Below are 26,152 nucleotides of genomic sequence, written 5' to 3' on the forward strand. Positions count from 1 at the left end.
ATTAGGTTGCTGTCTATAATAAAAATGTCAAAATCTGTCTTTAAAAAAGTAAGTTTTCGAACGCGTGCGGTGACACTTTTATGTGACAACATAATCAAATGCAGATGAAAACGTCAAATAATCACATTTTGATTTATATTCTTTATGATTGGTGCATTATCTTATTTCTATGATTTATTACTCCTTTATTTATAATTAAGATATCATGTATTTATAGACGTCATGAAATCCAACAGCACAATATATAAAAATATTTTTCAATTATTCATATCTTTAACGAGGACACATTGCGTGTCTTCCTCCATCAACGGGAATGGTTGCTCCGGTAATAAAACTTGCATCTTCGCTAGCAAGAAATGCTATTGTCTTTGCAACTTCTGTTACATCTCCTGGGCGTCCAAGAGCATGGGTAGTTTTACTACGCTCGAAAAAGTTCTTTAATTGCTCTTCACTCATTCCACTGTTTTTATGTAAATTTGTTACAGTGACACCTGGGTTCACTGAATTCACGCGAATCTAAAGTACGGAAAATATTTTACTTAAGTCTTAGTACTGCTTGATATAATTATATAAATTATTTGAATAAACGTTATATGTCCATACCTGTTTATCTGCAAGCTCTAAAGCAACACAACGTGTAAATTGATCTACAGCTGCTTTGCTCATACAGTAAGCCAAAACTCCTGGAAAAGATCTCATTCCATTTACACTCGAAACATTGACAATGTTTCCCTTGGATTTAATGAGATGTGGTACAGCCATCATAGTTAAGTGATAAATTTGTTTAACGTTTGTATCGAACATTCTAAGAAATGGAAACATGATGTATTAGTATCAATTAATATCATATGCTATCTTCAATCATAATTTTATTATTATAATAGTTACCGGTCATACTGCTCCAAACTTGTATTCTCAATGCTTCCATTTTCCAAAATACCAGCATTATTAATTAGCACATCCAGTTTACCATAGTGTTTAATTGTAGAATCAATGACATTCTTTCTGTCAGTCTCGCTGGTCAGTTCTCCAATGACGATAAAAGGCTTTGGTTTTTTGCATTCGCTAGCAACTTTTTCCAGATTTTGTAAATTACGTCCAGTTATGGATAAATGTGCACCAAGCTGAGACAAGTGAATGGCTGTTGCTGCTCCAATGCCTGAACTCGCTCCAGTTATTAGTACTACCTTGCCCGTAAAAGCCATATTCTTTTGATATGAAAACGCTGGAAAAACATTATATAACGTCTGAGTTATGAATGACTCTTTTCTTAAGATAGCTATTAGAGCATTTTTTTAGAATTACATATGTAAAATATGTATGGTATCAGTCAATATTGATAACAGAGAAGAAGTGAGTATCAACAAATTTTTATTACTGCAAAGGGGTAAACTTAGCAACTGCTCAAATTTTAAGAAAATTACAGTAGTCAATTGAATTTTTTTAAATCGGGGAAATCTAATACGTATAAAAATTTGTTGTTCACTTGATAATACTGGAGAATGATACGCAACCGGTTTGTAGATACACCAGCAAACAACACTTGTCAATCACTGAAATATAGATATACTAGAATGCGTACGCTGTAATTCTTAAGTAGCCCGGCGAGCGCGCAGCTGTTTCACTCACTTCACGTCACTGAAATATAAGTATACTGGACGCGTACGGCATTGGTGAGAGCCCCGTAGAAAGAGATAGCGAGGAAACAGGCCAATGTAGTAGGATGTCTATCACACACTGTACAGTCTCTCAAAAAGTTTAAGCTATTGGTCCATAATCAAGCTAACCTCTACACCTGTCAAATTTCGTATCCAACAAAATTTTTTTCTTATTGCCATAGTGTCAAAAATAAATGCTACATCTTTTAAATATTCGTTATTTTGAGTTTCGCGTTTCAAAAATTCAAAAACGTTTGGCACGAATCGAGGCTCAATCGTAAAATCTACCAATCTTCTTAATGAGTTCGCGTGCGGCAGATTTATTTTTGTACGAAAAAATCCGTAAGCTCCTGGAGAATAAAAATACAAAATTAAAGCGAATTCTTTCATTTTTTGTGTACTCCTCATTTTTTAAAAATTCTAAATCAAATTCTGAAAACCTCTTCAATAACCCTTCTTCTAAATTATTAGTACAAGTACCTCTATCTTTTAGCCTTTGGACCAATTTTTTTATGTTTACAATCCTTTCGTCCTTTCTTCTTAGCCGATCCTTCAAGAGTTTTAGTTGATGCCGCAGGTCTTTTACTTCTTGAGAAGGACCAAGTATCCGGGATTCAGTTTGCACAAGCACACTGCCAAATTTTTTCCTTGGCCTTTCGTTATCTTCCAGTTCCGAATTGTCCAAGCTTACTTGTGTACTAACGTTGCATTTGTATTCCATTTCTGACACATCTGTCATTTCAGCAATCTGAAGCATTCCAAATAAAAAATTAACACACCTTTTCTTCATAAGGGTAAGGTTCAATATTTTGTAATGTTTAACGAGTCTCAAACAGCATATTATACCTCTGCACATTCATAAAACCCATGTCAGGTTAAAGGAACGTCTACCTTTTTTCAATTAGATTGTGAAATACAAATAATTCTGACCATAATTTTAATTACAATTATTAAAAATAGAATACGTACGTAAGAATAGAATACAAAAAAAATATGATACATACTCTATTTGTCTCAGCAGAAGAAGAAGAGCAATCTTGTTCATTGAGAGAACACTCTTCAGGACCCTGTTCAGAAGTCGTATATAGCAATTAAAAATGTTAAAGCTTAGAAGTTAATTTTTTCAAAGCATTTATTTATCGTACCTTGAAAATACTAGGCACTGCATTTTTGTTCAAAAATCTTTTACCTCCAAGTATTCTATAATCTTCTGGTAAAAAGTGGTTGCTGCAAATTTTTGAGTATTTTGTAAAACTTTTATATCCTGGGCCTATGTTGAGCCATTTATTTTTTAATTGCTCATTCTCAACAGGTAACCTAAATCCAAAAATGCAATATTAGTAAACAATATTAGAAATAATTTGCAATTTTCGAAAATATTTACTTAAAAAAAGATAAATGTGTGAAAGGAGTCCAAAACGAAGTACACGAATTTACACAACAGTATCTTGACATCTTTCATAAAATTATGAAAAATCTAACTTCAGTTCATTCAAAACAATGCCTGCAAGGTGGCTGGCACCGTGGCTTTATAACATGGAGCCCAGATAGGATTTAGTCCTTTTGTATTTCAGTACTCGTTGCTTCGCATCACGGCTAGCACTGATAACATTTTTGCTGGGCCTGTACATCACATGCGCAGTTTCATTCGAAAAAGACAATCTACTACAGAATGTGAGTGAGATAGTAGCATGCTACAGGGATATCTGCGAATACAGGCGTATGGTTTCCAGTATTCCTACATCTCAGAGATTCCACTGTAATAAACAACGAACCAAAACATACAACTGGAGATGTTAGGCGAGCTAATATGGAAATCTCAGTACTGACTAGTTCAATTTTAAAAGGATAAGTATCGTTCAAAGACTAGTGAGTAAAGTTGTAAAAGTTTAATACTTAAATAGAGAGAATAATTTATAGTCTACAATCCTATTGGCAAGAACAGTCTGCGTCGTTTAGTTCATAGTAGGTCTGTTCTCGTTCCCTGCACTTTATAAAATGTGCAAAAATCTCATTAGTTACTTAAAAATATTATTCATAAGAAATTGCACTTTTTGAAAAGTACAGAAAGTGTAGGCAACCATGTAAAAAAATAAGTTTTATCGTAAAAAGTTCACTGGTTGCTTCAGAGATGGCGCCGCTTACCCATCTTGTGTAGAGTCCCTTAGAGTGCCTTAGAGGGACTCTAATCTCGTGCAAATATCTTAAATGTGAATTAATATGTCAATGTCAGATAGGAACACAAGTCTTGAAAGAAAGAAATATCAAAATGATATTTCTCTTACCAATGGTTTACATTTGTAGGATGCATAGGTTTCTAATTGTACGATTTTCAATTTCAACTGTCACTCATCTTCTCCTGATCAAGTAAAGTTAAAGGATATTTAATGAGGTTATCAATCATTTTGAGTATAATCAATTCATTGTATTTATTATTGCCAATTCCTTAACAATTTCATTTAATCTCTCTTCAATCTCTTCTATGCTCTTAGAAATTTCTGTCTGATTTATCAGCTCTTGATCTCTTACTTTCTTCACGACACTTTGTAATGATAGTTTTGCACTACCCAACATGGCTCTCTTTTGCACAGCAGTACAATTTCGAGAGCAGCTTAGATAATCGTCGGCTAGTGCTAAACTTAAATCTAATACACTTTGAGTTCCATCTGCTGTCTGAAACCATCTTGGGTCTGAAACTGCACAACGATATGCTCTTTGTAAATACTGTGCTGCCTTTTGATCATCCAATTCAGTTTTCTTAGCAGCACTTAGCTCGGCATACAGTCGCCAAATATCAGAATTATTTGGAACACAGGATGTCAAGTGTCCAAATAATTCTAAAGTTCTTTGAAGAAGTCTTCTCGATGAATTACCTTCAGCATCCTTTATATCATCGACTACTGCTTTAGTCAGTATACGAAGAACCTGAACATCTGTATGAGATCCTTTGATCTCAAGTATGCGATGATAGCACCGGATTACCTATTATTTAATAAATTCATTATAAGTACCTAATTTGATCATTACCAGCAGATACTGAGGAACTAACTCAGCGCTTTGGGCATTATGCTACTCACTTCAGAGAAATGACCCAAGTCAATACTGACGACCATTAAGTTGTCCCAAATTTCCCAACGATCATAATTGCACTTAACAGCATCCTGAAGTGCCCGCCAAGCTCTAGATTTATCACCTAGTTTTATACAAGCTTTAGCCAAATTATTCCAGGCCTCAAAACTCTATAACATAGAATACATTTATATTAAATTTCAGTATGAAAAATTTAACCGTTTATCATTTTTACAAACCGTCTGCTCTAATTCGCAATAACGTCTATAAGCTGTAGCTGCCAGTTTCCAATCCTCAATTTGCAAAGCAGCGAATCCAAGTCGGATCCATACGTTCTCTTGTATATTATTTAATTCTACGGACTGCTTTAAATGTGGCACAGCCTCGTCGTAATGTTTCATTGCGAAGTAATAAAGTCCCCAGTGCCGCTGAACGCGGCTACTTTTTTTACCAGATAATTGCCAAGCTGTCTCATAGCAATCTGTGTCTTGAGTCGCATCACCCAGTAGGCACCACAACTTTACTGTAGGTTTCTTGGATATCTGTTGACGTATTATTTCTGCTGCCTACAATTACCAAAAAGTCATAATTCTCAGTGAAATCTTTTACATTCGAGATTAATGAAATGTAGAAATGAAAGTACCTTGTGTTTCAATTCCAAAATGGTGTAGCAAACAATAACATCTTCCCAAAGATAAAGATTTAAATAGAGTTCCAAAGCACCTTTCACCATTCCTACATTCAACATCAGATCCGCTAACATGTGTTTGTACTGCCAGATGGGTTTCATTCCACTTGCGAAAAACAGGTCCATTTTATAAGCTGTTTGAGTATTATTTAATTGTTCAATTAAATATTCAATTTGCGACATAGACCGTTCAATAGTTCTTTTATGATTTGATTCTAATAAGCAACGCTGACACAAGGATGACATCTTCAATGACCAATTTCTTGTATTCTCGATTATGGTCTGAAATCAACATTTTTTAAATATTTTGAGTAAAATTTATTTTTTTAGTATATTGGCTTACCGTTAGATAGGGAATGATTTCTTCATCGGTAAGCTTGTCTTTTGGCAGCGATATTTTGATCTGAAAGCTGTTGAAAATATAGTGAAAGTTAATCTCTAATTACATTATAATAGCTACATTAGTCTTGCATTCTATACTTACTGTGTTGCTAAAATAATCGCTTCCTCGAGAGCGTTTAAGTTTACTTTTTCGACCGACTCGGAAAATTCTATTCGCTCTAATCGCAAATCGTCATTCAATTCTAAAGCTTTTGGCAAATCTTTACACTCCCGTGATGGAAATAGCTCTTTGTTGACTTTAATTTTTAAGAATAATTGTGCCTTTTCCTCTTGCTGGTATTTTGTTCGCTTTCCCATCGCTCCCACCAGTTCCATTCTCAACATTGCTACATCATTTGCTATTTTGAGATAATGTTCAGAATTTTGTATTCTTTTGTATGTTAAATAAAAGTGTGTTGCTTCTAGATGAAAAAGAGTCTTAAGAAAAGTATCTTGTAAGATATCCTGTTCCACAATTTTAAGTATCAAAGACTCAGTTTCATCAAAGAGAACTGCTGACAGTTCTTCCAAAATTGTTGAATGTAGTAAATTTGCTCTGAATAGCCACCAAAGACTGCTTTCAAAAACATTCTGCAAATCCTTGCTAGAAAATATTGTTTTGGCTAAATGTAACAATTCTGGTTTACTCATGTTCTCATTGCACTGATCATTCAGAGATAATTCCTGTAACACATTGTTTCTAATGACGGATAACCAGTTTATATCATCCTTTACTTCCGGACCAGTCCAGTTGTTTTGCACAAAATAAAGTATTGAAGCAATTCCCGTACACAGCCAATTGAAATGCAATTCCGATTCTGCTTGAATAGCATTCAAAATAGATTTTTTGAAATCTTTGTTTCCTACAAGTGGTTTGATATGTTCCAGACAAAATTCGCTGTTTAATGTCTGTGCGTATTCAGCTGCAAGTATAGCTTTAACAATTGATGGTAAATTATCATCTAAAAATTAATACAAAAGTGTCATCAAAGATATCAAGGAACAACGTTGTAACACGTGTTGCAAGAAGAAAAGTCTTAACCTAGAATTTAATTAAATTTTACCTTTAGATGTACTGTAATTGATTAGCAGTACTCGCTCCAATTGTTTTTCTGTTTCTCTATCTTTGAAATCCATTTTCTCTATGAAACGTTATGTACAAATAAAATTATATGACTTCATACACGATTTGACGTTACAGTGATGTTTAGCCAAATGATGATAAACATAACCTTACTATATACGCAGGACTATAAACAATCATGGTTTTATAGAACGACTTGACGGAATCACTTTTTAAAATTATATATTTTTATTTGCAATTGATAAGATCACTTAAATGATAAATATAAATTATATTATTTGAAGAAGATATAAATAAATAAGATAAAAATGATTTTCAGCGTTTTTATTACAGAATAAAAATAATTGACATAGTGTATAAGGTACTGAGAAAATCATGGTACAAAGTATAGTCATTATAGTTAACCATACAATAATTAAATAGTTACAATAATTTATCTGTTTTCAAATATAAATAGTTCTCCATAATAGTGTCACAAAAAGGCCTCCACCGGGATACGTTTTCGGTCGCATTTATTTCATTTTCCTGTTATACGGGATTCATGATCGTAAAATAATGAAATAATTTATCCCTGTACAAAGTAATACACTAATCCGTAATTCTGCATTATTCCATTTCCAAAGAAAAAAAAAAAGAAAAAAGATCAAAGATTCAAAAACGTGATAGATACGTAAATTACAATTACAAGTAGGATTCATCGCTACAAAACTCGGAACCAGTTTTGATAAAAAAAATAAATTGCACATTGTTTTTGATTAGTATCATTCCTTAATACTTATATAAATACTCCTCGTTACGCTTAACCATTTAATAAGTACATGCCTGCACAATAGTGCGAAAAAGAAATATGTACCATCCAAAATACTTATAGTCTACGAATACCCTTCGTCCACGAAGGATTATAAGTATTCGTTTTACGTTTTGTTTAGTAATTTAATACTGAAATAATTTACGATACGAAAGCTAATGAACAAAAGTAAAATGACTCATTCATTTCCAGCGAGTCATTCAAAACACTAATATTTTTAAGCCCATTTTAGCTGGATTTTCATTAACAAAGAAAATAACATTCTTTCCTATTCTTGTTTTACCTCACACAACAGATACAATATGGTATAAAGCTTTTCTGTTTTAAGGCACCTCAGTTTCACCATTCCTATCAGTACCTACTATATATCATTACTTACATAATCTGACGTATAACTTGTGAGGGCTCAAATCTCTTCCAAGATTATTTCATTTTATAAATAGAATTCGCGCAAATAATATGATGACTTATTATGAGTGACGACATATTAATTTAAAAATGACCATTATTCTCTTCAACGTCTTCTCCAGATTCTTTCTTTCCAGCTATCAGGTTCTCCCAGAGAGTGATCATGCTGCTACGACGTCTTGGATTAGGCTGCGCAACGATAAAGACAATCAGCAAGATACAAAGACATAAAACGAACAAATACACTCTTATATATAATCAACTGCATTTACGCAAGTGACATATTAACACGGAAAATGAAAATATTAACAAATAAAACAAATGACGTTCAAAAACGTATTTCGAAATTCAATATGATAAATTATACCTTATGCTTCCCCTTGCTTTCTCTTTCCAGCTCGTCCTCGTTCAGGGTATTGGAGGATGTACCACTTTGCAGAGAACTCGCACCGTCATAAATATCCGAGTCGTTATCGTTCCCAATATCCAAAAGATTCGGCTGGGACTTTGCCAGCATCTGAGACCTCATTAATCTATGATCAACAACAAGAATAAATATAATTGCTAAATTTCAATAACTTCCATTCATCAAAGACTTTTTCACATTTGACCCATCATCCTGTTACCTAAGCTCGTTCTCTCTCTCCTTCATCTCGTTTAACTCCTTCTGTATTTTCTGCTCAACAGGTACGTAACCTTTTCTGACGGGTGGTTTCTTCGGCTCATCATCAGGTTCTATCTGTATCTCCAAAGTCCTATTAAAGGCCTTGATGCTCAAAGGATTCAAAGGAGCCGTCGGCGTCGTGGGTGGTGTCAGAAAGTCACTGGTTTGCGGTTTCTGTTTATAAATCTTGCCTCTGGTGGCCAGAAACCTATGCATCAATCCCTTCTGGCTAGGGGAGCTCGCAAATCGTACAGGCGTCGGTGTGGCACGCGTCGAAATTACTCCGTTGGTCATTTTCGGTGCTAAGTTCGGCGTCAGTGGAGTCAAGGACACTTCCTCAAGAATCTGCGGGGTCGACGTTGTTCTCTTCAACTTCCCGGATGCGAGCGCTTGCGGCATACGACGTACCTGCGAATTAAATATACACTGTAACAATGGGATCTTAGACATAAATTTTACTAGCGTATAAACAGACGGCTAAGCCTGCGTCTTCTACGTGAGAATTTAAAACGTTGTTAAACTTCCGTGAAACTACATGAATATTATCCTGATTTGGTGGGAGACACTCTTATTATTAGTTGGGAGAACTTTCCCGGTCTATTGTCATAAAATTCTTCACGAAATTCTTCATGAAATTATGCTACATTTAATGGTTCACGTGAGAGCTCAGTGAGGGACTGTATCAAACTATGACAACCGTAATAATATGCCCATCGAGAGCTACGTGTTCACAGAATATGTGACTCGTCACAAATTAAAAATCGGATAAGAAACATGAACACGATAGAATTTTTATCACTAGCCTATCGATGACGAAGAGTAGCTTAAAATTAATAACAGATAAGCTTTCGACGAAGTTCATGAAAGGGCACGTTGATTTGGGTGTCTGATAAGATAGAAGTTTCCGGATTCTACTCTTTGATTATTTTGAAAAATATTGCAAATTTTATAAATCCATCATTCAATTCCTGAATATAATATATATTGCATTTTTATACTGTGTGTATCATTAAGTACTATATACACAGTCAATGATAAGATAACAATAGAAGTTTTCATGACTATGATTAACGTGATCAACGATCAATGAATCACTATTACCTATATCCTGCAGAGTTTCTTCGGTTTGATAATAGGATATTATTATAGAATACTTACCTTAGAGTCGACGGTCTCGTGGGATATTGTCTTGATGCTGCCAACGTTTCGGAGCTCGTGTTCTCTCTCAGTGACTTCTTCGATTTCTCTTTGAATTCTGTCCGTAGCCTTCTTCAGCTGCTCCAGCCTATGGTTAGCCTGCGTGAAAGAAGGCGCGGGTGAAAAGAGAAAATAAAAAAAGATATAAAACGGTATTCATAAAATTATACCCTGACGGGTTAATTATTCATAACCGGCTTCACTCCTGATCCTCGACCAAAATCAAGACCTCGATACTTGTGTCAAACTGACTTGCTATAAGGACAACTGAACAAGCTCTACCGGTTGTAAGAAAAATATTTGTACGTATGTATATATGTATACACACAATATGTAATAATTTAAAAACTTCACACTTTCAAATCCACCCGGTTTTCTATAAGATTAATAACAGCGAGATTGTTAGGTATAAATATTAAAAGTTTCCATCGAATTAAATATTTCCTATCCAGTGCACAGAATTTCCTATCGATTTATGTCACTTTTATCGTTCCGCTAACGGGTGGCCGAATTCCAAAGCATGTTGAAAACCCAGCGACCCGAGTCCATTTAACGGCCATTTCAAATTCCTTGGTTTCTATATGTAATAACAATTATTCATGGTAATATGTATTAAAACACCTGGTACCCTAGTTGATTGATAAAATGCTTCCAATTGTTTTAGCCACTCTTCTATAGAGGTTCTTTTCTCGATTACTTCCGGAGACGATATAAAACCACGACGTCTAGCCGGTACTCGCTTCCGACTAGGAACTAAATTGAATGCGAGTACCTATGACTTGTACGTGAGCACCAGTAAAGCCAAGAGCGGCTGGAATGTTGCCGGAGAGATGCTGTTCACACAGAGCTCTGGCTAACTGTAACCCGCGCTTGTTTCCTTTCTAAAAAAAATGGGCCATGGACCTTCCACCATGATGGAGACACTGGCGCGCATCTGTCCCTCGAAAACCAATTGAAACTCCATCGCTCTGGATTTATGGTGTAAACGGTGAAAGTAACCCAGGAAAAATAGTATTATTATGTAGCGGGAATTAAAAATGTGTTAAGACTTTTGAAATGAGTATATCACAAATGCTGCTAACTATAAATACAAAACAGTTCTGCCCGTAAGGGCTTTGAGTTTACTTAAATATCGCTGAAGTTACTAATTTCAAATTTCCCGCTGATATATAATCAAATTATATGAATCATCCTTATTGGCTGCCGAAGCAGAGTAGGTAGACGCTAACATCTAAGGGCAATTAAAAAAGTTGTTTGGTTCTCTTACATAGTAGATAAAAATGGTTTCATGAAAGTTTCAAGTTTTTCAAGTGTGTGACAGACATAAAAAAAATTTTCAAATAGAGGATTATTAGACTCATATATTTCCTTGTCTGATGATTTCAATGTGTAGATCCCGTTTGTAAATATACATGTGTATATATATATACATGTGTTAGAAATTAAATATTTGAATTTACAAAAATAACATTTCTTCGAAAATCATCCGCTTGACCGGGTACGGCAAATGAAATGTAGATCGCTCGATTTAAATAGTTGTTTGACCAGTTATTTCCTTTTTTTCTAAGATCGACTTTACTAGCATACGAGGATTCACATAGTGAGCCTGTACTATGATATAGTGATCAAGGTCGGGTCAAGAGTTAGAAAGGGGCTAGAAACGAGAGAGGATCTCTCAAAGTTTATCACTCAAAGAAGAAATACACGTATGACTCGCGTCACCGATATTCTGACTAGACCACTCTGGCACATCTTATACAAGCTCATGAGGATATCCGAAAGATCGTACAGAGAGAAATGATCGAGTGGACTGTACCTTTCGCTTCTGGAATACATAGTTCCGTTAAAATTTCGCAGTGTAAGCAACCATCGCAATTCTAGTGACAAGCTTATCAGCTCGTATTCAGTCAATGTGGTAGGGTATCTCGAATTAATAATGAAAATCACTCATTGATCTTATTTTCAACAACTCACCTCCATTTTCATTGTTGCTAGTTGCTCGGTTAACAGTCAAACACAGACTAGGAGTTTATCGGGTGTTTCCGATAGAGAATGCCAGATAGGAAACTTATTTTCATTCGCTTATCTGATCGTGAGAGTCGAGCAATATCTAATCCAAATATCATTCCGTTTTACGTCACTGAGTGAGCATTTAGTCTAGAAGATGAGTTACACCTCTTGGTACACAACTTCTTAGAACGATGTTCTGTCAATGTATTTCTCAGTTGAACGGCAGACACTTTTACATCGATTGTGCTATTCTTTTCAATATTTCTTACTTTTTCTACATATGATCTCCTCGTTACTGGTATTACTTAAAGTCTTCTATACGCTTAGCTCTTTTAACTACAGAATAGCTGGCTTGACTTCACACTTAGACTTAATGCTTTCCTGACTCATAGAAATAATCCACGGTCGTTCCTCAAGTCCAAGGACGCGGAAACACACTCGACTTTCCTTACCCCCTTCACGAAATCGTCAGGCTTCACTTGGATACAAGATATTTAGGAAAGACTGTGACGAACTGCTCTTTACTACTATGTTACTCCACACCTGCCATTTTATCCACGTTGACCTTGTTCTCCGTCCGTTCTCCAAATAAAAGCAACAAGATCGGTAACGCTTTTCCCATCATTATTTTCGTATAATGCAGGAATAAGATATTTGTGGATAATTCATTATGTTGCAAATTAGATCATTGAGTATTTAGGAAAATGATAATTACGATTCTGTAACAATGCTTGTTGGACAATTTGTAGTTTTATCAAAAGTATTATTTGTATACTTTTATTTATAAGAGATATTATATATGTATAGGTGTATCCATTTATAGAAATCACAATAACGTGTTATTCTTGTTGACGATATATGTTATCTAATCGCAATCTCAACGTATTAACTTTTATTATTTCTAAGAATTAAGTACATTGCTTATTCGTGTGTGATATCATGCTAATCATTTACTTTCTTTAAATTTTCCCTCCATTTTCATTTTTTTACGTTATAAGAAGCAAAGGTTATGTTATATTGAATAGAGTGTAGCAGGATTTTAATCTTGTTTATAAAATGCAGACAACGCCCAAGCAATATAGCAATGAACATTATAAAAGTACGGAACAATACTCACCTGTTATCGGTAAGGATTCTGGAATATACCTTATCAATCAGAGTTTTAACACTTAAGATATTCTTTCGAAGTGTATCCTTGATATATTTTTTGCGCCTTGATATTTACCATTATCAGTGTCTACAGTTTATGTATTAAATTACACATCATATTAATATTTTTAGTCCCAGAATCACCTGTGTCAAAAGGAACGAATTTAACAGGTAATCCGCGACTAGTACGTGATTTGTCAGCTGATATACATGCCAGTATTCAACAATGGAACAATATTCATTTGCATGGGATATCCATCTTAAAAGCCATAACGCAAACAAAGGTCGATGAAAGTTATTCTGAAGAATTACAAAATTTGTGTGATGATTTGGAAAAGGACTGTAATTCATTGGTAATATATCGTATGCTCTTTACCTCAGTTGCTGCGTCTAGAGGATCAATTATGTCTAAAATATATTCTTCCTCAAATATACACTTTACACAATGTTATTTTATTAGGCGGATATTGTTGACAATTTAAAACAATTGTCACATCAGATGAAAGCTGTAGCTTCACTGCATAAGAGCAAGGAATACATGTTTTTAACATGGCCAGTAGAAATATTTGGTGATTACACTATTATATTTTTCATAACTAATACAGCTATTAAAATAAAAATAATATTTTCAAATTGATCTTCGCAGGTGATGTAGCTAATGAAATATATAAAGCATATGAGAAAGACCTTGCAGTACGTTATAAGGTTCTTGAAAATGTTGCACACGATCATAAAGAGTCTTGGAAAATGTTACATTTGGCCACGTGGGTACATCAAACTCAAATATCTGAGAAGTTAACAAGATTATTGGAATCGATGCTTCTAGAAACTGGACATAGATAACTAAAAGGAAAAAAAAGAACGCATTAATTAAAGAATGTGTATTACAAGAAACTTTTTTTATTGACATCTTATATGTTATGCATTTATACTTTATACGAGAATAAATCAACGGTAAATTTTACTCTCTAATAAGAGATCATTCACTTTACTCAATACTTGAGATCGCAAAGAATTTTTCTAGATTTTTGATAAAGCATGTACATAGCATTCAATTTTTTTTATCGAGATCCTCACACTGTTTTCGTATGCCTTGCATCATACATATATCAAACCGCCACTAAAAGTACCAAACGATAAAGTTAGCACCCCAGATTTTTCACACATGAAACTAGTAAATAGCTAATGATTTATCCGCATACATAATTTCCTTAGTAACTTATAGGCTTGCATATGTTACATATTTACAATGTAGTAGTTATTTTTACACACTACAAAAAAAAACTGTAACAATGTGGATGGAATTGTTTTAGTAAGTCAAAGCACAATTCATTTGAAAATCACATTTTTAACAATTTAAATGATTTTTCAATTGACTGTTGTGTGATATTTTGTTTTTATATTGATAGCACGAATTTTTATTTTAAGTTGTCTTTGTGATAGTATTAAAAATATCAAGATATATATGAGATGTTATAATCATAACACGTTTTCATGTTTTAAATAACATCTCACGTCATTATTCATATTTAGTGTAATTGTTACAGAATTAAATGATAATCTATAGCACAGTCATTAACAAACTTAAATACATAAAACTTTGACATACTTAAATAAAAGATTTTATTTATAAATTGTTTTTCTTAATCTTTTGACTGTTCACTGTAACTAATCTCACTATGCTGTATATGATCAATTCCACGTAACAAATATGAGACAGATTATCTTTCGATGAAACTATGAATTCTGATTATATGTACCACAGTGTAGAATAAAACGTACTTTTTATCTTTCTTTACAGAATATTTACAGAAATAACTTAATAGCATCTAAACTAAATATAACGTTAGGTCACAGGATCCAATGATCAAAGTATCTTAGTAAAATACCAAACTGATTGATTAGATATTATATCCAAAGATAAAAATATCGATCCTTCTAAAAAGGCCGTTTTATGTCTTTGTGGATCACTGGATTTACATATTAAAAAAAAATATATAAAAGTATCGTGTTTATATACAGGAGCATAACAATAACGTTTTTACGAATATTTGTCGCTTGATATCTCAATCAACATGTACAAAAGTAATAGGACAAAATGAAAAAATAGGTTTCTTATTCAAAGGGGATTATTTCATGAGAGATATCTTTATACCATCATCTACAAGTAGTCGTGAAAAAATGCCATCATTTTCTTCTATACACTGTACAAGAACTTCTGTACTCTACAGGAGGAATTATGGAAATGCATCCCAAGAATCAACTCCTGGTATTTCTGTTAAATTCCTCACTCAATGCTTCAAAATCTAAATCTGTATCCAAATTGGAATTGTTTGGCATCAAACTGTTCTCCAAAATATTATCAGGCATTATGTTTTTTAATCGTTCCGACACTAACTCATCAACTAAATTTGTTTGATCAACTAAATGTAATTGTTCGACCAGTTTTTCATCGATCAATAAATTTTTGTCAATTACACCACTGGTATTTAGGATATCTAAATGAGTAATGTGATCATAGTTACTAATTTTCGATATGTCCAGATTCTCTGTACTACCAAATATACTGGAATCACAACCGCTGGAAATTATTGGTACAGTGTCTTGTAAAATTGGCAAACTGTCTGAGATTTTGCAAATTGCCGTGGTTGATAATAATTTGGAGGAACTATTTTCTAATGACATTCCCTCAGTCTTGGCGCCCGTTAAGTCGGAGCAGCTGATTGAAACTGTTTTGGATACCAACTTTTGGAATCCTTTGGTGAAATTCTGTGAGCCATTTTCAATGTTATCAAAATTATTTTGAATTTTATTAAAACTCTGTGAATTCTGTTTTTCGTAAATACCAATCGTACCATTTTCTATCTTCACAAAATCATGATCCATGCGTTCTAGCTTGATAAAAGCTTGTTCGAGAGGCTCCAATTTTTCCTGTCCGAAACTATCCAATTTGTCAAATACTTGAGAGCAACTTGCATTTTCTATGTTTTCTCCAACCTTACTGCTGTTCATATCGATTTTTTGGAATCCAGAGGAATCGGTTAATTTATTTTGAATACTCGGACTGGAGATCAATAGCTTCGAAATATGGCTACTTGATTTAGAATTCTCGTTGTTGTTCACTTGACTGGGATTTCGCGGCATTAATGTGAGAGCCGTGAGTACTTCAGGACAATTCGAACTCACCCCGGAATCAGTTTTCCTCTCGGTCAAAAATTCAGATACACTAAGATCCGAGCTTTCTGAAAATCCACTGGACAATCTCTCATCAATATTTTCCTTACCTTCCTCTGAATTCTCTACCTTTTGCAACTTCAAGGGGGGTTCTTCAATACTCGCTGTTACAGTTTCCTCTTCTTTCTTAAGAGCTCCATTATTTATCTTGTAACGCCCCGGATTAAGTCCAAGAGCATCGCAAAGTAACTCTTCAGTAAGGTTAATTACATCCTTGTCTGGTTTGTCCACATCTCTAACAACAGTCAACATCGCACCAGCCTTTTCTCGAATTTTATTCATCAATTCTTTCAACTCATCCAGGAATGTCCTCACGTTGTTATCCGATTTTAATATCAACAACTCGAACAATGACTTAGCATTGAGCACTGGTTTAGCTGCGATTTTTATTATTTCAAGATTTTCACAGACGGAAATAGCTTCCTTTAATTTGACTTGACGTCTTTCAGATTTGGCTTCCGGCGTGACGTAAGCCCAGGGTCCACGTTTTTTCCCTTTGCGCTTTAAAGGATCTTGAGCAGGAGTCTGTTTTAGTTCTGGTTCCAGTGTCGGTGGTGGAAGTTGCTCTGGACTTCCATGATCTGGATGCATTTCAAAATGTCTAGCCATGCGCGTTCTGCCCAGATAAATTTTGTTACACGTAGGACACCTAAAGTGATCTGATATTTTGCGTTTTGGGACTTCTAAACCCGTGAGAAGTTCCTTGGGTGATTCTTCATCTTCCAACTTGTCGCTATTAGTATTGTAGTCACTGTATCCTCCATCGGAGTCATCCAAATCAGGCTGCATGAAGTCTAGATGATGTAAATGTTTGTAATCACGTACCATGTGTCTGGGTGGTCTAGATAATCTGCCAGATCTTGTTCTGGCAACAACCTTTTTACGTTCATCCTACGAGAGAACAATGGGTAAATGACAAACAAGATACTCAGAAAGAAAGAATGTGGGTTATTAAGAATTACCTTGATCTCTTCTTGATCGTCCTCAGGAAGCGTTGTTGATTTCGACGGCAAAGTAGGTGGCCTCACAGCATTCTTTTTGGGTCTACCTCTTTTTCCACCACGACCTTTCAATAGAGTCCCAGGTGTTCTGGTCCGCAAATCCAATTCTTCCGGAAATACCACTCTATACAGAATTTATATAAGTAAAGAATAGGACAACAGTATTGTATTTTATATCTTTCTTAAGTCAATGTACCTATATACAATTCTTTCATTAGGCATTGTTACTTCTTGACTACGTTGCTGTAATACATGAGTGATTTGCTTGAGTTGTGACTGAGTTAGTCTCTGCATACTGAAATGAGAATGATTATTAATTACATGTAAAAATAAGATACATGTATTATAGAATTTTTATAAAATACCTATGAAACATGTGTCCTTGTTGAACGATTTGTATTGGATTTTCACTGGATCCTAAAGGCTTAGTGGTGTCATTTTTTTCTGTTGTCACAGCTGTAGGTTTTTGTGTTGGGACAATTTTTGCTTTCTTGCCAATTTTTACAGCTGTACAATTGACTGGAACAGTTGATTTCTGCTTGACAGTACCATTTTGAGGTGGTTTTATGCAGTCAAAATCATTTGAAGGATTTACCACTGGAGTCTGAGCCGTCGTAGGTGTGTGGAGATTACTTGAAATGCTGCTTACAACATTCTGTGAGTTAAGCATCAAATTCTGCTTTGTGGAATTACTGAATGCAACTTTTGCTTGTGGCTTCAAAATTGATATAGGACTCGATATCATTTGCGTAGGTCTCAAGGTGGATGCAGAACATGTGGTGGCTGTTTTTAAGTCTTGAGATTTTACAATAGATGCTGTTCTGAAGACAACCGGCGAGCTCGTATTTGCAGTAGTTTTCGTTAATAGCGTAGAGGTTGCATTTGTACCTTTAATAGTACTTGCAGACGATCTCAACATTTGTGCTGGTATTTGTACTGATTTCAAAAACGGTGTAGAAATAGCTGTTTTTAAATTAGCATTTGTTAAAATTTGACTTGTCTTAATTGTCTGGGAGGTATTAGATGTGTTTTTCAGAATTGGAGTAAGAAATTGTTGAACGTTGCCTCTTTGTATGGAAGCCTGTGATGATTTTACTGCTGGAGATAAACGAATTTGCGAATTCAATACATTTTGAGTTGACATGGGTGTTCCATTAACAGCTGAGGCAGAAATATGCGATGTGTTTATTACTGGGTTTGAAATATCACCAGCCAGTATTTGCGACGTGTTTAATAATTGTGCAGAAATATTGTTAGTATTTAGTAATTGTGTAATAGGTGTTGCTTTAATAATCTGTGGTGATAATGTGTTTAATAATGTTGTTTTAGGCAGCAAAATTGAGTTTTGACTTGAATTATTAATTGAATGCACTGTATTAATAGTGCTATTAGTGATTTTACTTGTATTAGGAAGAATCCTGATATTTTTTGCAGGTTTTAATAAAGTCTGTGGTGGTTTTAAAATAAATTGTGAGGAGGACAAGATAACTGGTAATCTTTGCAGTATTTGTGCTTGAGAGTTTGGGATGCTTCCAAGTTGTGCAGCCTGTATTTGATTTCCCTCAAAACTATACTGTATATTGTTTTCTGTAGTATTCACGACTTGTGCCTCTTCCAAACCAATAGTGTTCCCTTTTTCTTGCGCAAGGAATGTTTGTGAATTAATATTCTTTTGACCAATATTATTCGACTGTTTTAGTATCCTATCCTGTACAGAGTTCTCAGCATTACATACTTCCATTTCCTCCATTGATATATCTTGATTGATACTTTCTTCAACCAGTGACTCTTCTTGTATACCATCTTGTGTAGGCCAATCTTGAAAGCTGATAGATTCTGATTTCTGAACATGTTTAATTCCATTATTGTGTTCAAGATTAGATTGAAAACTAATATGATCAATATTAATGGTATTCGAAGTAGGTGAAGAATCTCCTTCTTTTACTTCATTAACATCATGTGCATCAAGGTCCTGTTGTAAATCACAGTACATTCCTGTCTGTTCTTGCTGATAGGATATCTCCTCGGTAGCTTCTTCACTCGAGTCAACCTCGAAGGTTAACCCTAGTGCAGCGGCTTGCGCTTGAGTCAAATGTATTGTCTGCGATTCATTGCTATCAGTTTGCAAAAACGCAACAAAATCATTCTCGTTATCCTCCTCATCCACAACCTGCTGGAAGGCTCGCTGGAGAAGATCTGAGGTGCCCGAAGATACTACACCGTTTGTAAACACAGAGGAATTAGCTATCTCAGCCATATCTAAATACATAAAACTCTTATTGCTGTATCACACTCGCGACAACAAATATTTCATAGTTCACAGCTAAAATAGTGGATCCTTTTTATCGAAATTATATATCTGCGTATTACTTTCATGAATTTTATTATTACCCTCCACGTTTTCGCGCAAACAGAAACACACACGAGCCGTAGAATGAAGTTCGCCGCATTTCACTTTGGTACACCAAGAAAATGGCGCCAGGCGGCATTAAGGGCCAATCCTCAATGATCGCCATAAATCGTATGATAATGTATAAACCAATAAACTCATCTGTAATATCTTGTGGACGAGCACCATTCGTCTAAACCTGAACTATATATTTTACAGCCAGAATTGTGTAATCATTTTTAGGGTTCGTGCAAACAGAGATGAATAGGGAGATTGCCAATGGGCCGATATTCTTGAAACCAATTTTATTTTGGAGTAAACGCGCCACCTGAGCGGTGGGCCGTCGAACCATACCCACGTTTTTGATTGGTCGAGTATATATAGATATACTACGCGTGATATTCGTGAGCTCTGTGAGACGCATGGATTATACCGGGTGGCACTGTAAAGCGTGTGTTTTCTATTGTCGACGCGTCACCTGGACGGAGTAGCTTCGAACCATACACACGTTTTCGATTGGTTGAGCGTATGTATGAGAGTACTCTAAGCAAATTCCAAACGTGTATAACAACTGAAATACAGTTTTCCCAATCTGTACGTCACGGTAACTAAATATCATATGTGCATGGTAACGAGTCAACTTGCGAGAGTCTCGGGTTCTAGACCCGATTATTATTACTTTTTTTTATTCATGAACAATGCTTATTGAATCTATTAATTAACTTGGAATGTAGCAAATGCATGATTATATTATACTATATACATTTTATTATATTATACAGTCGTGTCTATTTTTATGCCGTTGATACGTTCCACAGAATTAATAAAAAATATAAGTGAAGTAGAAGGAGGAACCCGGAATTTTCATGAACCCTCAAAACCGCATTAAAAAGCCATCTGCAAATGGATTTTACCCATTGAAATGCTATATGTAGATATACATATATTCCGCATATAAAGATCGCGAGGCACAGAATACATGGGTATGCCCAGTCTATTGACATATAGTGTGGACTACGCGATCCCTACCTTAGATCCTTTGAAAAAGTGTCCGCTCAAATAAACAAAGAGGAAATGAGGTGGCGGCCAATGGTTCTCCTTTTTTAATGTTCCCATTGCCTGTTTTATATACTCTCGTACTACAGCTGCTGGTTAGAAGATAGGGCTTGGCCGCCACCAGTCGCTATCTTTTTCTTTCAGCCGACCATTTTTTCTGTCTATGCGTAGTCCATACTATATGTTGATGGACCAGTCTATTTGTACTCATAAAGGGAGGTAACGGTATGGGAAATGAAGTTCCGAATGAGACTTCGTAGTGATGTAACCTCATACCATGCTCATAGTTCTACAGACCAATGGGCAGCAAATTTTGAGAAAAAGAGCCCTAAAGTTTGTATGGGAACTTATATATCTAAAGGTATAACCTAGCTACAAGTGGTTTGGCGGGCGAAGCGGTAACGTGTCAACTTGATTAGCCAAGGGTTCCGTGCTCGAATTTCTGTGCTCGTGAATTTTTATTTCACGAATTTTTTTGCATTTTATTTCTGAATTTGTTTAATATTATAATAATAATCATGCAAATATATGTTGTCATTATAATTCTATTATTTTTGCTTGTTGTAAATAATAAAAATCAGATTGTGAAAATACGTAAATACAAATACAATTTCTATTCCTAGTTTTCTTGACTGTATTATTCCTCTATACGCAATATTTTATATATTATACTCCATATAAATATTTTACAGCGGTAGTTCTTGTAAATAATAAAAATTAGATTGTGAAAATATGTAAATACAAATACAATAACAGAGACAGAGGCGATGATCTCAAAATCCTACTCCCGGACTCGCCGCTACGATTTAGCGCCATGCTTTTGGTATCGCCTAAAACCGGAGCGTTGTGCATCTCCCTACTCATCTCTGAAGAATATCGGCCCATTGGCAATCTCCCTATTCATCTCTGGTGCAAATGAGAAGAATAAGAAATTAAATATAATAGCATTTGCGATACACTGCATTAGTTACGCAATAGGATCAAATTACCCACATTTGCTGTAGCATTATTGGCTAAATACTAGGATATTTTCTCTCAGTCCATACATACCGAATAGAGTGAATCGAAAACGACGGTATAAGATATGCAATCAAGAGGCGTTGTTCTATAAGGCCAACCCGGCATATTTCTTTTAGATACACTATATTATAGGAAAATTCTATTAGAACCAACCAATAAGACATTACATTTAAAGCCCGTTCTACAGTGGCACCGTTGTCCGTAAAAGTTTACAGTAAGGCTCGTTTTCTTCAACGTTAATCAATCGATAAACTCCGTTTATCTTCAAAATTATCTTAAAACCATTGAAATTTGATTTATAACGTAATCATAGTGTTATTTTAATTCTGCATCTGAATATGCCGCTCAGTTGCAATGTCTCTATTTGTCACTTGGCCGCGATATAATATGTTGAAAGACTCACAGTTGGTATGATTATATCATGTTATACCTATTGTTTTTGCCCTAGATGAATTTAGTGTTCAATTTTCTTTTTATTGTATTATTATTTATTGTCATTGATTATACACACTATCAAGAAATAAAATACCAAAAATAATTATATAATTATATTTTTCTTCTGCATGTAATTTCTTAATCTGTTCTTAATATTCAAATATACATATTTGTTTGAAATCTCTGTTGAACAATTTTTCCTGCACTAGGACGCACCGATGAAAATTTCCTAAGACTTCTGCCATTTCATTCGTCAATAACTAGTGAATAAACTAGTGTATTGCAGTTGATCTGATTCAATCTGATTGCAGTATTCTTGTCATGTGCTCTGTGAGCAATGACAAAATGTGGTAAATCCCTCAATTATTAGATGTAGTGATATCTATATTATACACGTATTGTACAGTTACACAGTAAGCTATGCGTTGGAAAGTGCTAAAATCCAAGTACAGTATTATTTCAAGCCAGTTACATGAATGAGGTGGAGCTATGTTACTGGTAGTATATTTTTATTAAATATTATTCGAAGTCAAGACGTTTTTAAGAATTTATACCTTTATGCATTTTGCATTTTCTTAAACAGTCATATTTTATGCATACATGGAACATGAATAATTCTTTGAAAAAATTGGCTGAAAAAGGCATTATTCAAGATGTATCAGACACCACAATGTACTATGATTACCTGTGTAAAAGTTGGTTAAAGGAATCTGATTACAAAAACCATATTTTTAAGTCGAAGCATCAATTTGCATTATCTGCATTTAAAAAAGAATTTAAAATACATGGTGCTACTGTGACATGCAGAGTATGCGAATTTGAAGGTGATTGGCCTGCTGCAATTTCTCATAAAAGAGAGTGTCATGGGTCTCCTATTAAACACCCTTCTCATGATATGTATGCAAGATTTCTTATGAATACCATTATTAAAAAGAAGCAGCAGTACTATTGCCATGTATGTTCATATGAATTATCAAACTGCCTTACGACTCTTAATCATATTGAAACATTAAATCATCAAGACGAGAAAGCTAAGCATGATTTATCCAATCCATCATTGAAGAAAGATCTGCTGAAGGAATGTGATTATAAGCGCATTGTGTATGGTTGTATATATATTGGAGACAATGGATTTTTCATATGTTATACTTGTAAAAGCTATCTATTGGACATACCAAGTTGTTTGCAGCATCTTGATTCTTGTTCAAATGGAGATATAAAAAATCTAAACTTAAATTGTAAGGTAGATGATTCTACATCTGATGATAATGGATCCAATAAAACATATAATACCAATGGAAATTCCAATATGCTTTCACATTTGGTATCACAATGTACTCAACAAACAGATTTGAGGATTACAAGGTCACAAATAAGGCAAGGAAATGTAGTGAAATTAGTACCAGAATGTATGCAATCTGATGTGAGTGCTATCACTCTTGTTAAAAAATTAATTCCACTCCTACCCCAGAAACGTGAGAAAAAAGTGAAAACAGGAAAGATTCCTGAAATTGATGATCATTTTAATCAAAAGTTTTTAAAATATCATGCCGATGATATTGATACAATGGATGGAATAGGGAATGCAGAAATTAAACTGAGCACACAACGATCAGTTAGAAAAAAATCATCCTATATACACTGTCTGCTTTGTAATAAGAAAATAATGGATGATATTCATTCTTACTATCAACATTTGCATACCAATTACCACATTAGCATTCTCACTTCAACTGAAGCAATAAATGATAAATGCAACCGTTGCAAGGAAAATAAGAAAAGGGGTAAAACTATTGGAGAAATGAAAAGAGATATAAATTTGATAGAAGAGTTTATTGTATTACATAACACAAAACAGGTAAATTGTGTCATATGCAACTGCATTTTTTTGAATGAAACAGATGTTATTCGTAAACATACGTTGAATAAACAGCATAAGGAGAATCATGATTACGCACGTAAAGTTAGTGAGCAGCTTTTCGAAAATGTTGTATCATTTTCACTTAATTGGTATAACACTTATAAATATTATTCATGTTTAAATAATCAAAAATTTAAATCAGATATTGACTTTAAAGCTGTTCTCAATGAATATGCTAGTAAACCAAAAGATCTATCAAAGGTTTGTAATTTACATGATGAGAAAAATCAATTCATGTCATGCATATATTGTGCTACAGTATGGTATGGACCACCAGTTACTCGTTTTGAGCACTCCTCCAATAAAATGCACCTGTATATGATGAAAAGTCGTGACTTTTTGAAGTTGGAACTAGCAAGTGGTGTTAATTATTTTTTAAAAAATTTCGAGCAAAAGGCTAGTGACATGGTCTTAAATGCAGATCTAGTTCAATCAAAAGAGGAAGATAAGGTACAATTAATAAAATGCTTGGAAGACACAGTGAAAAATACATATCCAAATGTAAAAGCTCATGCTTTTGGATCAAGAATATCAGGAACAGGATTCCTTGATAGCGACATAGACATTTTTCTTGATTGTGGTAAATAAAGTCTGATAATATGCATAAGATTTTTTTGTAGTCTTTCTACACTTATTCAATTAGGATATCAAAAAGTATTTTTTTTCAACAAGTAAATTAATATCATTTTAGAAGGAAACACTTACAAGGGAGATAATACTACGTACTGTCAAAAATTATATTTTACTAATGTTGAGCAGTGCATAAGGAATAAGCCAGAATATTGGGAAGTCATAGAATTATTACCAAATTCACGAACTCCGATAATAAAATTGTATCACAGGGACACAGAAATAAAATGTGACATATCTTTTTCAAACGGGCTAAGCGTTGAGAATACAAAACTACTGAGGTATGCAATTTCTTTACATAACCCTATAACTGCAAACCTTTCTGGTCCTCATATACAGTTATACGGCAAATATTGTTAATTAATAATTGTACTCTGTTTGATCTACGCAGATGTTTCAATAATAAATCTCCACTGTGTCGAAAGATGATTCTCTTCTTAAAAAAATGGCTCTCTCTCTGTGGTCTTTCGGGTCCTTGGAATATATCAAGCTATTCTTTAGCTTGGTGTGTAATTTTTTATCTACAAAAGGAACATAAAGTTTTTCCTAGCATCGCTTCGCTGATTGAAAAAAAAAATCAATCTCACATTGTAGCTGGTAAAATATTCATTTTTTTTAAAAAGTCTTCATTAAAAGACCTATTTTATTTCATATGTTTGCTTAATTGAACATTTAATATTTTCAGGTTGGGAAACAGGAGTTTCTTATGATTTCACCATTAATAGTACGAGTGTGACTTTTAAGGACATTTTGATTGGATTCTTCGATTATTACGCAAAATTTAACTACATGGATAACGTAATTTGTCCTCTTTTAGCCGATGTCGTTCTAAAACGATCATTCGCAGACTGGAAATGCCTTTCTGATAAAATGAGAATTTACCGAGCACAGTTAGAATCTGAAGTGAAAGCAAAATATTTTCGTATTGACTCTCCCCTGTGTCTACAAGATCCTTTTGATCTTTCATATAATATCACAATGGCTGTGCAAAAACTGACGCTTAATAGATTCCGAAAATATTGCGAACAAAGTGCAAACGTGCTGAGGAATATTTGAGCTTTGATGATGTTATAGAATCAGCAATGCAGGACATGAACAAGTTATAGTACTTTGTATTTATTTTGAATTTATGACAGACTTTTAGAATTCATTAAAAGAACAATATTTTTTTAAAGATTGTAATACTTTTATGAGGTATAAGACATATATATTTGTATAACATATAACTCGAAATCCATAAAGGACTTTAAGAATTGACACAAATATATTTTTTAACGATGTTTGAAACTAATAAACTTAAAGAGTCACCAATTTTTTTAATTGACTGATTCTCAAATAATAAAAGTTATT

At 34.2% G+C, this 26,152-nt stretch overlaps 6 protein-coding genes across 14 annotated transcripts; 2 read left to right on the forward strand and 4 right to left on the reverse strand.

Moving 5' to 3' along the window:
* Positions 1–188: 188 nt before the first annotated feature.
* On the reverse strand, positions 189–3,206 carry LOC107270819 (3-oxoacyl-[acyl-carrier-protein] reductase FabG). 5 transcript variants are annotated; one of them, XM_015746150.2, is made up of 7 exons: positions 3,043–3,206; positions 2,804–2,975; positions 2,663–2,725; positions 2,139–2,406; positions 889–1,225; positions 604–805; positions 189–516 (listed from the first exon to the last, which is right to left on the reverse strand). In XM_015746150.2, the coding sequence occupies exons 1-7, from the start codon at positions 3,111–3,113 to the stop codon at positions 274–276; spliced, it is 1,356 nt and encodes a 451-aa protein (XP_015601636.1). In that variant the 5' UTR covers positions 3,114–3,206; the 3' UTR covers positions 189–273. The 5 variants fall into 5 exon arrangements, with proteins under 5 accessions (XP_015601636.1, XP_015601640.1, XP_015601638.1 ...); XM_015746154.2 differs by lacking the exons at positions 2,139–2,406; positions 2,663–2,725; positions 2,804–2,975; positions 3,043–3,206 and adding an exon at positions 1,583–1,728; XM_015746152.2 differs by lacking the exons at positions 2,139–2,406; positions 2,663–2,725; positions 2,804–2,975; positions 3,043–3,206 and adding an exon at positions 1,487–1,706.
* An 862-nt stretch (positions 3,207–4,068) lies between these two features.
* Positions 4,069–7,084, reverse strand: LOC107270816 (tetratricopeptide repeat protein 27). Its single transcript, XM_015746142.2, has 7 exons — positions 6,861–7,084; positions 5,900–6,758; positions 5,759–5,825; positions 5,371–5,697; positions 4,967–5,293; positions 4,736–4,897; positions 4,069–4,640 (listed from the first exon to the last, which is right to left on the reverse strand). The coding sequence occupies exons 1-7, from the start codon at positions 6,931–6,933 to the stop codon at positions 4,074–4,076; spliced, it is 2,382 nt and encodes a 793-aa protein (XP_015601628.1). The 5' UTR covers positions 6,934–7,084; the 3' UTR covers positions 4,069–4,073.
* A 105-nt stretch (positions 7,085–7,189) lies between these two features.
* Positions 7,190–13,204, reverse strand: LOC107270823. Of its 4 annotated transcripts, XM_025088112.1 has the most exons (6): positions 11,932–12,114; positions 10,730–10,925; positions 9,919–10,056; positions 8,723–9,168; positions 8,464–8,629; positions 7,190–8,285 (listed from the first exon to the last, which is right to left on the reverse strand). In XM_025088112.1, the coding sequence occupies exons 4-6, from the start codon at positions 9,157–9,159 to the stop codon at positions 8,181–8,183; spliced, it is 708 nt and encodes a 235-aa protein (XP_024943880.1). In that variant the 5' UTR covers positions 9,160–9,168; positions 9,919–10,056; positions 10,730–10,925; positions 11,932–12,114; the 3' UTR covers positions 7,190–8,180. The 4 variants fall into 4 exon arrangements, with proteins under 4 accessions (XP_024943880.1, XP_015601647.1, XP_015601646.1 ...); XM_015746161.2 differs by lacking the exons at positions 10,730–10,925; positions 11,932–12,114 and adding an exon at positions 13,085–13,204; XM_015746160.1 differs by lacking the exon at positions 10,730–10,925 and having other exon boundaries at positions 11,932–12,325.
* On the forward strand, positions 11,921–14,093 carry LOC107270826 (cyclin-dependent kinase 2-interacting protein). 2 transcript variants are annotated; one of them, XM_025088115.1, is made up of 5 exons: positions 11,921–12,265; positions 13,030–13,093; positions 13,249–13,469; positions 13,577–13,685; positions 13,763–14,093. In XM_025088115.1, exons 1-5 carry the CDS (start codon positions 12,170–12,172, stop codon positions 13,957–13,959), a joined length of 687 nt encoding a protein of 228 aa, XP_024943883.1. In that variant the 5' UTR covers positions 11,921–12,169; the 3' UTR covers positions 13,960–14,093. The 2 variants fall into 2 exon arrangements, with proteins under 2 accessions (XP_024943883.1, XP_015601650.1); XM_015746164.2 differs by lacking the exon at positions 11,921–12,265 and having other exon boundaries at positions 12,606–13,093.
* A 629-nt stretch (positions 14,094–14,722) lies between these two features.
* Positions 14,723–20,038, reverse strand: LOC107270815. The gene is made up of 4 exons (XM_015746141.2): positions 17,717–20,038; positions 17,548–17,646; positions 17,313–17,475; positions 14,723–17,241 (listed from the first exon to the last, which is right to left on the reverse strand). Exons 1-4 carry the CDS (start codon positions 19,618–19,620, stop codon positions 15,376–15,378), a joined length of 4,032 nt encoding a protein of 1,343 aa, XP_015601627.1. The 5' UTR covers positions 19,621–20,038; the 3' UTR covers positions 14,723–15,375.
* Positions 20,039–22,457: 2,419 nt separating this feature from the next.
* LOC107270837 lies at positions 22,458–26,150 on the forward strand. Its single transcript, XM_015746208.2, has 5 exons — positions 22,458–22,749; positions 22,835–24,752; positions 24,864–25,083; positions 25,194–25,399; positions 25,488–26,150. Exons 1-5 carry the CDS (start codon positions 22,741–22,743, stop codon positions 25,856–25,858), a joined length of 2,724 nt encoding a protein of 907 aa, XP_015601694.1. The 5' UTR covers positions 22,458–22,740; the 3' UTR covers positions 25,859–26,150.
* The last annotated feature ends 2 nt before the right edge of the window (positions 26,151–26,152 follow it).

Source organism: Cephus cinctus, unplaced genomic scaffold (assembly GCF_000341935.2).
Source record: "Cephus cinctus unplaced genomic scaffold, Ccin1 Ccin1_scaffold0839, whole genome shotgun sequence".
NCBI classification, from domain to species: domain Eukaryota; kingdom Metazoa; phylum Arthropoda; class Insecta; order Hymenoptera; family Cephidae; genus Cephus; species Cephus cinctus.

What these genes read in the sequence shown, in the direction of transcription:
- LOC107270819 (XM_015746150.2), bottom strand. Translation starts at nt 3,113, where the DNA reads ATGTCAAGATACTGTTGTGTAAATTCGTGTACTTCGTTTTGGACTCCT. An exon ending in CTTCTGCTGAGACAAATAGA is followed by an intron (nt 2,407 to 2,662) that starts GTATGTATCATA and finishes GGAATGCTTCAG; the next exon opens with ATTGCTGAAATGACAGATGT. An exon ending in CCAAAGGCTAAAAGATAGAG is followed by an intron (nt 1,226 to 2,138) that starts GTACTTGTACTA and finishes ATGTTTTTCCAG; the next exon opens with CGTTTTCATATCAAAAGAAT.
- LOC107270816 (XM_015746142.2), bottom strand. Translation starts at nt 6,933, where the DNA reads ATGGATTTCAAAGATAGAGAAACAGAAAAACAATTGGAGCGAGTACTG. An exon ending in TTTTGGAATTGAAACACAAG is followed by an intron (nt 5,294 to 5,370) that starts GTACTTTCATTT and finishes TGGTAATTGTAG; the next exon opens with GCAGCAGAAATAATACGTCA. An exon ending in ATTGCGAATTAGAGCAGACG is followed by an intron (nt 4,898 to 4,966) that starts GTTTGTAAAAAT and finishes TCTATGTTATAG; the next exon opens with AGTTTTGAGGCCTGGAATAA.
- LOC107270823 (XM_015746160.1), bottom strand. An exon ending in GAGAGAGAGAACGAGCTTAG is followed by an intron (nt 8,630 to 8,722) that starts GTAACAGGATGA and finishes TGTTGATCATAG; the next exon opens with ATTAATGAGGTCTCAGATGC. An exon ending in AAAGCAAGGGGAAGCATAAG is followed by an intron (nt 8,286 to 8,463) that starts GTATAATTTATC and finishes ATCGTTGCGCAG; the next exon opens with CCTAATCCAAGACGTCGTAG.
- LOC107270826 (XM_025088115.1), top strand. Translation starts at nt 12,170, where the DNA reads ATGTATTTCTCAGTTGAACGGCAGACACTTTTACATCGATTGTGCTAT. An exon ending in ACAATACTCACCTGTTATCG is followed by an intron (nt 13,094 to 13,248) that starts GTAAGGATTCTG and finishes TAATATTTTTAG; the next exon opens with TCCCAGAATCACCTGTGTCA. An exon ending in ATGGCCAGTAGAAATATTTG is followed by an intron (nt 13,686 to 13,762) that starts GTGATTACACTA and finishes TGATCTTCGCAG; the next exon opens with GTGATGTAGCTAATGAAATA.
- LOC107270815 (XM_015746141.2), bottom strand. Translation starts at nt 19,620, where the DNA reads ATGTATTTAGATATGGCTGAGATAGCTAATTCCTCTGTGTTTACAAAC. An exon ending in AATGAAAGAATTGTATATAG is followed by an intron (nt 17,476 to 17,547) that starts GTACATTGACTT and finishes AATTCTGTATAG; the next exon opens with AGTGGTATTTCCGGAAGAAT. An exon ending in ACGATCAAGAAGAGATCAAG is followed by an intron (nt 17,242 to 17,312) that starts GTAATTCTTAAT and finishes GTTCTCTCGTAG; the next exon opens with GATGAACGTAAAAAGGTTGT.
- LOC107270837 (XM_015746208.2), top strand. An exon ending in AGACATTTTTCTTGATTGTG is followed by an intron (nt 24,753 to 24,863) that starts GTAAATAAAGTC and finishes ATATCATTTTAG; the next exon opens with AAGGAAACACTTACAAGGGA. An exon ending in GAGAATACAAAACTACTGAG is followed by an intron (nt 25,084 to 25,193) that starts GTATGCAATTTC and finishes TGATCTACGCAG; the next exon opens with ATGTTTCAATAATAAATCTC.